At 43.7% G+C, this 13,399-nt stretch overlaps 1 protein-coding gene across 5 annotated transcripts in view; it reads left to right on the top strand.

The window, feature by feature from the left end:
* NAALADL2 (N-acetylated alpha-linked acidic dipeptidase like 2) overlaps positions 1 to 13,399 on the top strand; it is a 798,353-nt gene that overhangs the window by 247,988 nt on the left and 536,966 nt on the right. The window contains exon 1 of one of the 5 annotated variants that reach the window (XM_035134132.2): positions 3,712 to 4,196. The exons of 2 other annotated variants lie outside the window; for them this stretch is intronic. Coding sequence is in view for 2 of the 3 variants with exons in the window: in XM_035134124.2 (XP_034990015.2) it covers positions 4,375 to 4,417 (43 nt within the window). In the remaining variant the exon portion in view is untranslated. Of the gene's footprint in view, positions 1 to 3,711; positions 4,418 to 13,399 lie in introns of those variants that run through there. 2 more of the 5 variants (XM_035134124.2, XM_035134134.2) reach the window with 2 other exon arrangements.

The following is a 13,399-nucleotide window of genomic DNA, read 5'->3' as shown; positions in this document are numbered from 1 at the left end:
ATGCAAAATCCAGCCAAATCCAGCACTTCCAAGTTCTATTAGAGATACGGTAGTTTTCAGGGCAGAGGGATTTCAGCATCTACTTCACTCTCACGCTGATTTTGGGATGAGATTTTGGGGGGGGGGACATTTTTTTAAAAGTACTTTTTCCCCCAGGTGAGCCACCACCTGACTCTTTGTTTCACTGTGAAATAGTGATTACTTAAAAAAATTAAGAAAAGTTTAGGAAGGGGGAAAAAGTTTATGTGATTGTTGTTTGCGTTGTCAGTAAATCACACTGGGACATTGAGTTTTGTGGGAAACGATGTATAAATTGAATGAACCTAACCAAAACCTTGTACAGTGGTACCTCGACTTACGAACGGCTAGACAACTGAATTTTTCAACTTACGAATGGGGCAAATGGCCGCACGCTTACGAATGTCTCGACATCCAAAAGGAACCTGTGGTGGTTTTAGATAGGGATTTTTTTACTTATGAATTTATAGATAGGGTTGCTTCGACTTACGATTTTTTCCGTTTCCAATGCATTCCTATGGGAAATCACGTTTCCAATGGCGTTTTTCAACTTAGGAATTTTTCGACCTATGAAGGTGCCTTCGGAACGGATTAAATTAGTAAGTCAAGGCACCACTGTATATGGTAATTAGTTGCCCTTCTCTATGGAATGTTTATCTGCTGGATTTACAGCTTTATTTGATTGTGGGACATTATTGGATCCCATCCCCATCCCAGAGATCCTTTGATTCGGGTGAGGGAGCTGGTGTGGCATAGTTGGTATAATGCCATGGTGAGGCGGACAGGCTGAGGTTCCATGCTCCTCTCAGCTTCAAAGCTTGCTGGGTAACATCTAGGCGGTTGGAGGATGGATGGCGGCTAACAGATTGAGGTTGAATCTTGACAAGACAGAAGTACTGTTTTGAGGGGACAGGAGGCGGGCAAGTGTGGAGGACTCCCTGGTCCTGGGTGGGGTAATTGTGCCCCTGAATGACCAGGTGCGCAGCCTGGGAGTCATTTTGGACTCACAGCTATCCATTTAGGCACAGGTCAATTCTGTGTCCAAGGGCAGCTCCATCTGGTACGCAGGCTGAGACCCTACCTGCCCACGGACTGTCTCGCCAGAGTGGTGCATGCTCTGGTTATCTCCTGCTTGAACTACTGCAATGTGCTCTACGTGGGGATACCTTTGAAGGTGACCTGAAAACTACGCGGCAGCTAGACTGGTGACTGGGAGCAGTCACCGAGACCACATAACTCTGGTCTTGAAAGACCTACATTGGCTCCCAGCACGTTTCCAAGCAGAATTCAAAGTGTTGGTGCTGACTTTAAAGCTTTAATGGCCTCGGTGCAGTATACCTGAAGAAGTGTCTCCAACCCCATTGTTCTGCCCAGACACTGAGATCCAGCGCCGAGGGCCTTCTGGTGGTTCCCTCACTGCGAGAAGCAACGTTACAGGAAACCAGGCAGAGGGCCTTCTCGGTAGTGGCTCCCACCCTGTGGAACACCTTCCCACCACATGTCAAAGGAAAAAAACCAACTACCAGACTTTTAGAAGACATCTGAAGGCAGCCCTGTTTAGGGAAGCTTTTAATGTCTGAAGGGCTATTGCATTTTAAATTTTTGTTGGAAGCCTCCCAGAGTGGCTGGGGAAACCCAGCCAGATGGGTGGGGTATAAATATATTATTATTATTATTATTATTATTATTATTATTATTGCCTGTCAGTCTAATCTACTAGTTTCAGAATAGCCATCAGAGTAAAAGAGAGGGGGAGGAATGTGAATGTTACTTTGAGATCCTTCAGGAAAGGTGGGAAATAAACAAAAAAAGCAAAGTTCCCTTTTCTGCAGTGGGCTCAAAATGATATAAATGTGTTTTTGCATGCGTGAAAAAAGGGAATGGCACTGCATATATAATCCATGCTTTCGGGTAAAATACATTTAGAAATGCATACATTTCAATAAAAAAACACATCTTGAAATACTTATTTTGGGATTGATTTGAAAATAAAATTTCATATTAATGCAGATTAGTTAATTTTTGATTAATGCAGAAGATGGGAACAGATTTTTTAAAAATATGATTTGTGAATGAGTGCATGCAAAATTGACCCAAATTGTCAATCAGTGGATCCATGTCTCCTGTAGACAACTCAGGGAGAAAGAGGAATGTCCCCCATTCTCCTGTCTCTGTGGAGGTTCATCAAAGCATGGAAATCCTTTCTGCAAATAAAAACAAACAAGCAAGCCCTAGAATAGTCTTGCTTCTTCCTTCACAGCATATAAGGGCATCATAACACTCAGCCTTCTTAATTAGATGACATTTTACAGAGTGCTCTAAATGGGAACAAATGACTATTGGCACACATGCCGCGCTGTATTTTACTACGTGTATTAGTTTAATATGCAGGGTATTGGCACAATAAGGTTGTAACTCTGTTTGCATTGCTCCAGTTGATAGCTCTGTAAACGCCAGAATAAAATAAATCGTAAGGTTTCATTTCTTCGTATTTTTTCTTGTTGTTGTTGTTGGGGAATTCCATTGTTCATTACCAATTTACTGCAGAATTACATTTCAACATGCTTGCTATTCCTTCAATGCATGTGGGGAGGGGGAAAGTAAATATTTCCTCAGACAACAAACTTGTGGCTCAGATAAGATTATCTTTGCAATTCTGCCCTTGGGCTGAAAGGAGAAGGGTATAAGAACATTGCTCAGTCTTGCAATCCTTGCTTTCCTCTAATACTAAGAGTCCAAACAATCTCATAACCAGTGCTGGCCATACCTTTAGCCAGTTTGTGGCAACCACCTCAGGTGGTAGATGCTGGAAAGTGGGCAGCACTTGAAGGCCATTGCTGTGTGTACCACATGAGCTGCCCTGCATCTCCTAGTGGGGCAGCAGTAAACTACTAGGACATTTGAAAAAGCTAAGCAGGGTCTGGTATAGTTTCAAATTGGATGGGGAAACAGCGTGTTGAGAATAACTCTCGGAGTCCCTTCCAACTCACAGTTGCCCCATTTTAACCTCTCATGGCAGGAGGCATTATATATATGGCCCTGCTTGCAATTGAAGTACAGAACTTACAATGCAATCCTTAACAATGTCTTCTCAGAAGTAAAGCTTTTTGAATTCACTGGGGTTTACTCCCAGTAAGTGGGCTTAGGATTGCAACTGAAACTATTCTTCTGTGAGAATAATACTAAACAAGCCCCAATGTGCAAGCAGAACTTGATTTATGCAGCATTGACTACAATCCCTTCATTCTGTTTTAGGTCGTTCTCCATGTTCCCTTAGCATTCACACCTGTGCTTTTACACCCATATGCATCTAGAGACAAGATGAATGCCCTGTGAGAGGTTTTGCTTCTCAAAACTAAGTACAGGGGTCAGCAAACTTTTTCAGCAGGGGATCAGTTCACTGTCCCTCGGACCTTGTGGGGGGGCAGACTATTTTTTTTTGGGGGGGGGATGAACAAATTCCTATGCCTACTCATGTAAAAACATGCTGATTCCTGGACTGCCTGTGGGCCGGATTTAGAAAGCGATTGGGCCGGTTCCAGCCCCCAGGCCTTAGTTTGCCTACCCATGGACTCAGAGGAGGGGTGTGAAACCAGGAGCATGACAAGTTGCAAAAAGTCAGTTCAAAAAGGCCTGCCACAAATCTTTACTGATTTATCAAGGAGAGTTGCCAGAAAATGTTGGCCTTTTCCTTGCAGATAGAGACAGCTGGAGGTGTGCTTTTAAAGCTCAATCAGGCTGGAATGTGGCTAAGGCTGGGCCTTTTTAAACTTTCCTAAGAACCTTTCCCTATTTCTATGGAATTTTTTTGGCTTGCCCACTGAACCCTGAAGCAACTTTCCAGATATTAGCCAACTGACTTTACTTGCTTAGTTGTTCTCCCCAAGTCTCCACCTCTCCTGCAATCAGGTGCACACAAAAAAAGAAACAGACACTAGCAACCCCAAGCCTTCGGTGTTGTGACTCGTCACAATAGCAGCCAACAGCGTACATCGCTCAAGCAGCTTTCTGCCTAGAAGTGAAAGTAACAGAGGAGTGATTAGAAAGAGAGAGTGAATAAGAGAGTCCAAAGTTAGACAGCTGCCGTGTTGTCCGAAGCACATGGTAATTCAGCAGAGGAGATCAAAGGATGTGATGTCACTTCATAGAGAACAGAGAAACAGGTCAGGCGAGCCCAGGTAACTCGGGAAGGCAGGTTGCTAATTATTCCCAGAAGAAAGTAAGGTGTACGGTTACATTGCTACAGTAGGAAGTCAGGAGGTCAAACTTTCCCAGTCACCGACTCAGCTGGGCACTGCCTGGTTTCTCGGCAAAGATCCTGCTGTTTTCTTCCCCACACCCCACAATCTTTAGAACATGGGAGAGAAGGAAAAGAGCTTCGCAAATCCCCCCTTGCAAGGTAAGTGCGTGCAAACGGTGAGATCACCTTTGTTGTCTGTGAAGAACAGGGGTTAGGTTTGAGGCGGTTAATGTTTAGCTCTCAGCAGCTACAGGCAGCAGCTGTCTGTCATCCCTGGTGGAGCTTTGCGCCTGCACGTGGATGTGTTCTCTGGGAAAGAGGGGAAAAACCTGCTCCCTTCCTGCAATCCTTTTATGTTCTCTTTTTCTTGGAAATGCCGCCTCGATTCCGAGGAGTTCTGCTGAGTTGGGCTGTGTTTTAAAAGGACTGGGAAATGTGCCATTCTCGGATGAAAGTCAGCACTTAGCTTCCGGTTCCTTGTGGTTGTTGCAGGTTATATTTTGCGGTTTGCGTTTCCTTGAGTTGGAGGACTATCTTAAGTTTGCAATGAGGAAAAAGTTTACTTTGAGGACATGGCGTATCAAAATCCAGGAACATATAATGCACTTGCAAATTTACTGGGGCTCCTATCGGCGGAAGAACTAATTTGACTTGTAACAGTTATTTTGCAGAGCCAGCTAGACCAGTTCTAAACATGTTTACTTAGTTGCAGTCCCTGTTAAAATTCAATAGGACCTGCTTACCGGCAAATAGGCTTTTGTATGTTGCTGTACAACGTACGTTATCAAACTTGGCGGTGAATTATGAAACAATGGCTTATATTCATGACAGATGATTCTGGGTAGGTATGTACATAGCCAACTGTATGATAATCCCTGGTGAATACAAATTATTCCTTGGCAACCAGGCAAACTTTGCACATATTGCTGTGCTTCTATCTACCCCCCCCATCCCTCATTTTTGGCCCCCAAATGACTAAGATCCATACCTGTGGGCAGGTAAGCAAATGGGCCAGTAATGTGTCTGGGGAAGCTGTTTCCTAACAAAGCCTTGCTGAATGCCATCTCAATGGACCGGGGTGGTGGTGGTGGTAAAAGTGGGAAAACTCCCTAGCTCCATTAAATTATTGTGGCATTTTTTTTAAAAAAAAACAAAGAGCACAGATTTCGTTTTAAAAATGCTTCTCACTCAGGTGTGACTATACCTGCAGATCAGAGCAATGAAGCCGGTTAGGTGACATGATGGCCGAGACGGTTCCCTCTTTTTAGTGTCTCCTTCACTTCAGGATGAAGAGTGGAAGCACGGCTAAGGAAACTGCAGGGTAAATTAAGTAAGAGAATGCCTCAGAATTCCTTAAGCCAGGAAAGTTGAGATAGCATACAGAATTTGTTCAGGGCGAAACAAAAGGCAAGTTGGCTAGGCCAAGGGCCAAGTAAGAGCCAAGATGGCAGCTCTAGCAGATTGCTCCAGATGATGATGATGATGATAATGATGTTGATAATAATAATAATAATAATAATAATAATAATAATAATAATAATTCTACCCCAGCCACTTTGGGTGGCTTTCAACAGAACATTAAAAACAAAATAAATCTTCAAACATTAAAAACTGCCCTAAACAGGGCTGCCTTCAGATGTCTCCTAAAAGTCAGATAGTTTTTTATTTCCTTGACATCTTATGGGAGGGCGTTGCACAAGGCTGGTGACACTACTAAGAAGAGAGACCTACCGAACCTCTTGGTGTGAAGATTAGCAGAGGGGGCCTGCTTGGTAGTTCTACCATCCATCTTCTTAACTTTTTTGGGGGGGCTGGGGGCTGGGAGAGGTTATTATCTGTGGTGGTCCGTAAGCTGTGGAACTGTCTCTTACAGAGGTGCACCTGGGACCCTCATTGCATAGTATATGCCTTTGACACCTGATATATATTGTGGGACATGGGTCGTCAAAACCAGTGAGCCTTGGGCTTGCCGATCAGAAGGTCGGCAGTTCGAATCCCCACAACGGGGTGAGCTCCCGTTTTTTGGTCCCAGGTCCTGCCAACCTAGCAGTTCAAAAGCATGTCAGTTCAAGTAGATAAATAGGTACCGTTCCGGCGGGAAAGTAAATAGCATTTCCGTGCGCTGCTCCGGTTCGCCAGAATTGGCTTAGTCATGCTGGCCACCTGACCCGGAAGCTGTACGCCGGCTCCTTCGGCCAGTAAAGCGAGATGAGCGCTGCAACCCCAGAGCCGTCCATGACTGGACCTAACGGTCAGGGGTCCTTTACCTTTTTTATATATTTTTTGGATTTTACCCTATCCTTTGGATTGTAATCTGTCTTTTTAAATTGTCATAACCTGCCCTGGGACCTTATGGTGAAAGGTGGGTACGAAATAAATAATAAAATAGTATGACATGCAAAATTATTAAAGAAAAAATGGTAGAGGGAGGGGAAGGAGAGGAAAAAAACAACAAGAAGAGAACAACCAGCTCACAGCAACACTCTAAACACCAGTACAGTAAAAAAAAAATTCCTTCCAGTAGCACCTTAGTAACCAACTAAGTTTGTTATTGTTATGAGCTTTCAGATATCAGTACAGTGGAACCTCGGTTTATGAACACCTCGGTTTACGAATTTTCGGTTTACGAATGCCGTGGACCCGTCTGGAACGGATTAATCCACTTTCCATTACTTTCAATAGGAAAGGTCGCTTCAGTTTATGAACGCTTCAGTTTAAGTACTCCACGGACCATCTGGAACAGATTAATCCGCTTTCCATTACTTTCAATGGGAAAATTCGCTTCAGTTTATGAACGCTTCAGTTTATGAACAGACTTCCGAAACCAATTGTGTTCATAAACCGAGGTACCACTGTACAGTATTATTGGTTTGCACATACTGATGGATGCATGCCATCCAAATGTTTGACTAGGTATCCAAGGGAAGCTGGTGTTTATAAAAAGTGCATTCAAATGTAGCTAGAGTGTTACGATCTGCAGACCATTTCAAAATAGATGGTGGGCATTTATCCTTCCAGGTTCAAAGTATTTTATCAACCTTAAAGGGCTCACAAAATGAAATTTTTGTTGCTATGTTGTTAATTCTCACACCATGGGAATATAATTTAAAAGCACACCCACACAAACATCTGTGAATATCAAGGATTTCACCAATGCAAAATGGAAATGGACAAGAAGTTGAGAACCACACAAAACATCCCTGGATGGAACCTCCAGCATCTATCTAAAGAGATGTTGTGTTGAGTCCATTCTACTCAGATTATCAATATTTGAAACTTCAATGTCTGTTTTAAATCTGATGATGATGATGATGATGATGATAAAAGCATTTTTGCAAAGCATTTCCCTAACATAAAGCATTTTTACACTTTACTTACACACACACACACACACACACACACACACACACACACACACTTGTGACACTTTGCCTTAATACACTCATTTTTGAATGCCTTTTTTAGTTGGCGTATTGCATCACACATTTCAGAGAGATGTGAATCTTAAAAGACAGCTGCACATCACTTTGCATATTGGTTTGGGAAAAGGGAATCGAATCATTGCCCTCCCCTAGGGTTCACTTGCTGCGGATGTGTTTATCCAGGTAATGTAACTTTAGAGGGAGACTTTTGCCTTTTTGGTTTTTTGCTCGCCTTATCTCTTCACCTCCTTGAGCAGCATTTCAGATTGTGATGGTGAAATATGCAGATGCTCATTTTCATGTGGATTAACGTGAAGCCTAAAGCAAGCAGGGTGTGGTTTTTGGAACAGGTACAAAGTAAGCACCAAATAATAGGCCTTTTGATGGCTGCTTGTTTCAAATTGGCACTTAATTCAAAGACTTTATGTATCTGAGGAAGTTTGAGGTAATTTATTGTACAGTGGTACCTCGCTAGACGAATGCCCTGCTAGACGAATTTTTCGCTAGACAAACGGGTTTTGCGATCGGAGGTTGCCTCGCAAGACAAATTCGTTTTGTGAAAAATTCATCTAGTGAATCGCGCTTTCCCATAGGAATGCATTGAAATTCAATTAATGCGTTCCTATGGGCAAAATAATAATAATAATAATAATAATAATAATAATAATAATAATAATAATAATAATAATTCAATGCATTCCTATGGGATTCGCAAGGCAAATTTTTCGCAAAACGAATTGACTCTCAGAACGAATTAAATTTGTCTTGCGAGGCACCACTGTATTTATATCCTTTCTTTCTTCCATCATGAAGTCTAAAGGCACTGGTAAGGCTCATTTAGACATTGTGGAAACTCAGACCTGTTTAGCATCAGACAGTTTCCTATGCCTTCCGATCACACCCCAGGACTTAATATACATATTAGGGTGTGGAACCAGATTTCCACACATATTCATTGTCTCTATTTTCCTGGGGTGTGCTGCTGCTGCTTCTTCTTCTTCTTCTTCTTCTTCTTCTTCTTCTTCTTCTTCTTCTTCTTCTTCTTCTTCTTCTTCTTCTTCTTCTTCTTCTTCCCATCACTTATTTATTATAGCTATAAATTAATTAATTAATAAAAAACCCCAGCTGGTAGTTAAAATCCATTCAGAAGTACAATAGAATTAAGAATGTGTAGAGTCCATATGGCATTCCTCCCTGATTATTTGACGGCACATGATGCAACGCATTGGGGGGGGGGTCTGTGGGACCCCACCACAATATTGGTCCTAACTCCAGCATCACACACTTCTTTGATAACTCAGCGGTCAGTTTGACATTCGAAAGGAAAGCCATTGGTTTGTACCCAGTGCTGCCATTCTTCTTTTGCTTGTGCAACAGAACACGCGTCTTGTCTCTCCCATGCAGTCCCCCCCCCCCCGTAAATCTGCATTATGTAACATTATCAGGTGCTTTCTGAGAAGAAAGCTGTGTGTGCCACATGAGCTGCCTTGCACCCTTAAGTGAGTGTGCTGCCATCGGTGGAGGGCACCTTCCCATCGCCACTGTTAAGTGAGATTGAAATGCTAGTCTGTTGGCGATCATACATAGAATGTGGTGCATGTCTGGGGATGGTAGGCTAGCCTAACTTCAGTTTCTCATTTCTCCAGTCTTGAATTCAGTTCACCCCATTTCTGCAGCAGTTGAAATTGCGAAAATTCACCAGCCTTTTAGTGCAAACTTCTCCTAATGAATACGTTTTTGTATGCAGTTTTATATGCCCCCCTTTTTTGCTACTTTAATGTTTTCTTATGCAACTTTCACTGGTATATTGATTTTTATGGAGAAGTGCATCACAAAATTTGGATAAGTGTAAATTTCGGTTCTCATATTATTTCAAAATGTGTGAATTTGAGAGATTTGCTTTTATAAATGCAAACAGAATTGGATTTCCCCCCGGTCAGAGGGGAAAGTTGGCAGTGAGGCAATGCCATGTCCATCACCTCGGGCCGCACCAAAGCCGACTTGAAAGACACCCCTGCCCAGCTACTGCCAAACGGATGTTTCCTGCCCTTCAGAAATAGATGGCATGAGTTTTCTCACCCGCTTCAGAGCAGCTGTAAAGCCTCTGCTTAGCATATGCATTTGCATTGTCGCAAACTTTTTAATTGGATGCAACGACAGATGCACAAAGCGCTCGGCGAACAGGGTTGGCATGTCACCGTGGTGCCGCTCCGAATGAAACAAACACAGCCTAATTGACAAATCATACTGCAGCCTGCAAATATTGATTTTACGGTGCGTGGGGTGGGGGTGGGGAAGAGCTAAAGTACAGCAAGGTTAACTGTTTTGCCCAGAGTGGTATACCATGTCAGCTGCGAAGGAACCGAAATAGAACCGAGAGCTCCAGCTTTCCATCCTTCTGCTCCTGTGCTCACTTGGATTTAGGAGCCTTTCCAACATTCACAGGTGTGCCGGCCTGATTGTCTCTTAGCATTAGCATGCCTGCTAATGCAGTGTGAGCTGAAGGGAAGACCATCCCAGTGCAATGAAAGGAAGGAGAGAAGGGGAAGGAAAAGAGTGAAATGAATGGATTTGGGGGTCTAGTTGAAAAACATACCCAACAAATTTAGGGTGCAAACTTTATCATTGCGGGGAGGTGTATAGCTTAGAGGGAGAGCATCTGCATTGCAAGCAGAAGGTCCTAGGTTTAATCCTCAGTATCTCCAGGTAGGGATGGGAAAGATTCTTGTCTGAACCCATGGAGAGCCACTGCCTAGACAGTACTGGAATAATAATAATAATTTATTTATTTATTTATTTATTTATTTATTTATTTATTTATTTATACCCTGCCCATCTGGCTGGGTTTCCCCAGTCACTCTGGGCGGCTCCCAACAGAACATTAAAAACATGGTAAAAGATCAAACATTAAAAACTTCCCTAAACAGGGCTGCTTTCAGATGTCTTCTAAAAGTCAGATGGATGTTTATTTCCTTGACATCTGATGGGAGGGCATTCCACACGGCAGGCGCCACTACCGAGAAGGCCCTCTGCCCGGTTCCCTGTAACCTCATGTCCTGCAGCGAGGGAACCGCCAGAAGGCCCTCATTTCTAGACCTCAGTGTCTGGGCTGAACGATGGGGGTGGAGACGCTCCTTCAGGTATACTGGTCCAAGGCCGTTTAGGGCTTTACAGGTCAGCGCCAACACTTTGACTTGCACTCAGAAACATACTGGCTAATGTCGGTCTTTCAGGACCAGTGTTATATGTTCTTGGCAACCACTCCCAGTCACCAGTCTAGCTGCCGCATTCTCTATTAAGTTGTAGTTTCTGGGCCACCATCAAAGGTAGCCTCACGTAGAGTGCATTGCAGTAGTCCAAACAGGAGATAACCATAGTATGCACCACTCTGGCAAGACAGCTGCCCTGGACACAGAATTGACCTGCACCTCCATGGACAGCTGTGAGTCCAAAATGACTCCCAGGCTGCTCACCTGGTCCTTCAGGGGCACAGTTACCCCATTCAGGATGAGGGAGTCCTCCACACCCGCCCCCACCTGTCCCCCCAAAACAGTACTTCTGTCTTGTCAGGATTCAATCTGTTAGCTGCCATCCATCCTCCAACCGCCTAGATGGACCAATGGTCCAACTTGATATAAGGCAGATTCCTATGTTCCTATGTTCAGAAGTAAGAATTGGTGTCCTGTGCTGAAACAGTCTTGCACCGGGAATTCTGCACCAGCTGAAGTTTCCAAACTGTTTCCAAAGGCATTGCAGCGATCTAACTCAGAGATTACCAGAGTATAGACAACAAAGGTTATGCTATCACCATCCAGATAGGGGCGCAGCTGGGCCACCAGCAGAAGTTGTTAGAAGGCAGTGCATGCCACTGAGGCCACCTGGCACTGATGGATCGTGAAGTACCCCCAAGCTGTGTACCTGTTCCTTCAAGAGCAGGCAACCTCCTATTCTAGGAATCCCGGGTGGTCTAGGAAACCACCCACTAACAGTGCCTCAGTCTTATCTGGATCTAAGTTAGGGAGCAATCCTTAACGCTGGCACAAAGTACAACAGATTCAAGTCCAGGAGGGAGGCTACTGTTGGTGGAACCAGCCCAAGCCTGGTACACTTGGAATTGGATTTACTCCACCATTTATCCTGGTGTAAGTTCTGCTGGTTTTCCAGGTCATGTGATGGAGTACCCAGTGTAAGTTTCTCCCTCTGTTCAGTCCATAGCTGCCAAGTCTCCCGTATTCCCTGGGAAACCCCCGTTTTTCTAGCTGTTCTCAGCTGAAAAAAACGGGTTTTTTTGTTTTTCCCCGGTTTATTCTGGCGCAGCGGCCATTTTGGAACTGGGCGGAGCATGCTCAGAAGCGACTTTTGATGCAGCTCCGCCCAGTTCCAAAATGGCTGCAGTGCGACTTCTGGCACGACGGCCATTTTGGAACTGGGCAAAGCAGCATCAAAAGTCGCTTCTGAGCATGCTCCGCCCAGTTCCAAAATGGCGCCAGCGCTACTTCCGGTCTGCTACTTCCGGTCCGGTCCCTTATTTCTCCCACAGAAACTTGGTAGGTATGGTTCAGTCCCTCTCATGCCACACTTCCAGAATGCCCCTTTTGGGGAACTTACACCAGCCTCAGCTGAACCAATTAGGGATGAGGGGGTTCCTCCTGCACAGCCCCAGATGAGTCAGAGACCCATAACTCCCTCATCCTGTTGGATCTTGTGCTCGGCTTGTCCCCTTGGTTATGTCCATTTACTTCAATGAGTCTACTCAGAGTAAGACTAGCATTGAGTACCACTTCAGATTTATGGGTGGTGCCTTACACCAGGGATAGCGGAGGAATATGATCTTCGCTAAGTCTAATACAAACTAACCTGATCTACACCTCCTGTTCAGAGAAGAACATAATTTTCCTTTGGAATTTATAATTCTCCAAATTGTGAGGGCAATTCTCTCCTTTAAAAAAGAATGTACAGTATCAAAAGGAGTGTTAAAATATGTTTTGAAATGTGTTGTTTTATGAGAAATTGGATTCAAAATGTGCATTTAAATGCTAGTTAGGTGTACATTTCCATGCAGTGTTTTTAAATGCAGGTTGATGCCAAAAAAGGGGGGGCGTGTTCTGCATGTAAAGCATATTCTTTGCTAGTGAGCTATCATCTGCCTACACCTGTGTTATGCTTATTCCCAGCTGTGCTGTCTGAAATCCTTTTTAAACTGGGAGGTACCTTTCAGCTATGGACCCTCCAGGTGTTTAAATGGATTAACTCTCTACACTCCCTAGCCTCGGATATAGTGCGACTAATCCCTGATTAAACAAGCCATCATCCTCTCCCCTGCATTCATTGGGGAAAGCTCCCATTGGTGTACATAGTAACTCCCCGCCTCCTCACAAGGTTAAGTACAAACATGAATGAGATGTTCCTCACAAATAATAATAATAATAATAATAATAATAATTTATTTATACCCTGTCCATCTGGCTGTGTTTCCCCAGCCACTCTGGGCGGCTCCCAAGAGATTAAAAACAGAATAAAACATCAAACATTAAAAACTTCCCTAAACAGGGCTGCCTTCAGATGTCTTCTAAAAGTCAGATGGTTATTTATTTCCTTGACATCTGATGGGGGGAAAAAAAGGACAGGCACCACTGCTAAAAAGGCCCTCTGCACACACAGTTGCTAATGACATATTTAGCATATGCCTAATTGTCTTTTAAAAACAAGTGGATTATTT

Source organism: Zootoca vivipara, chromosome 5, assembly GCF_963506605.1.
Source record: "Zootoca vivipara chromosome 5, rZooViv1.1, whole genome shotgun sequence".
Taxonomy (NCBI): domain Eukaryota; kingdom Metazoa; phylum Chordata; class Lepidosauria; order Squamata; family Lacertidae; genus Zootoca; species Zootoca vivipara.
This window is presented reverse-complemented; position numbering and strand designations above follow the sequence as displayed.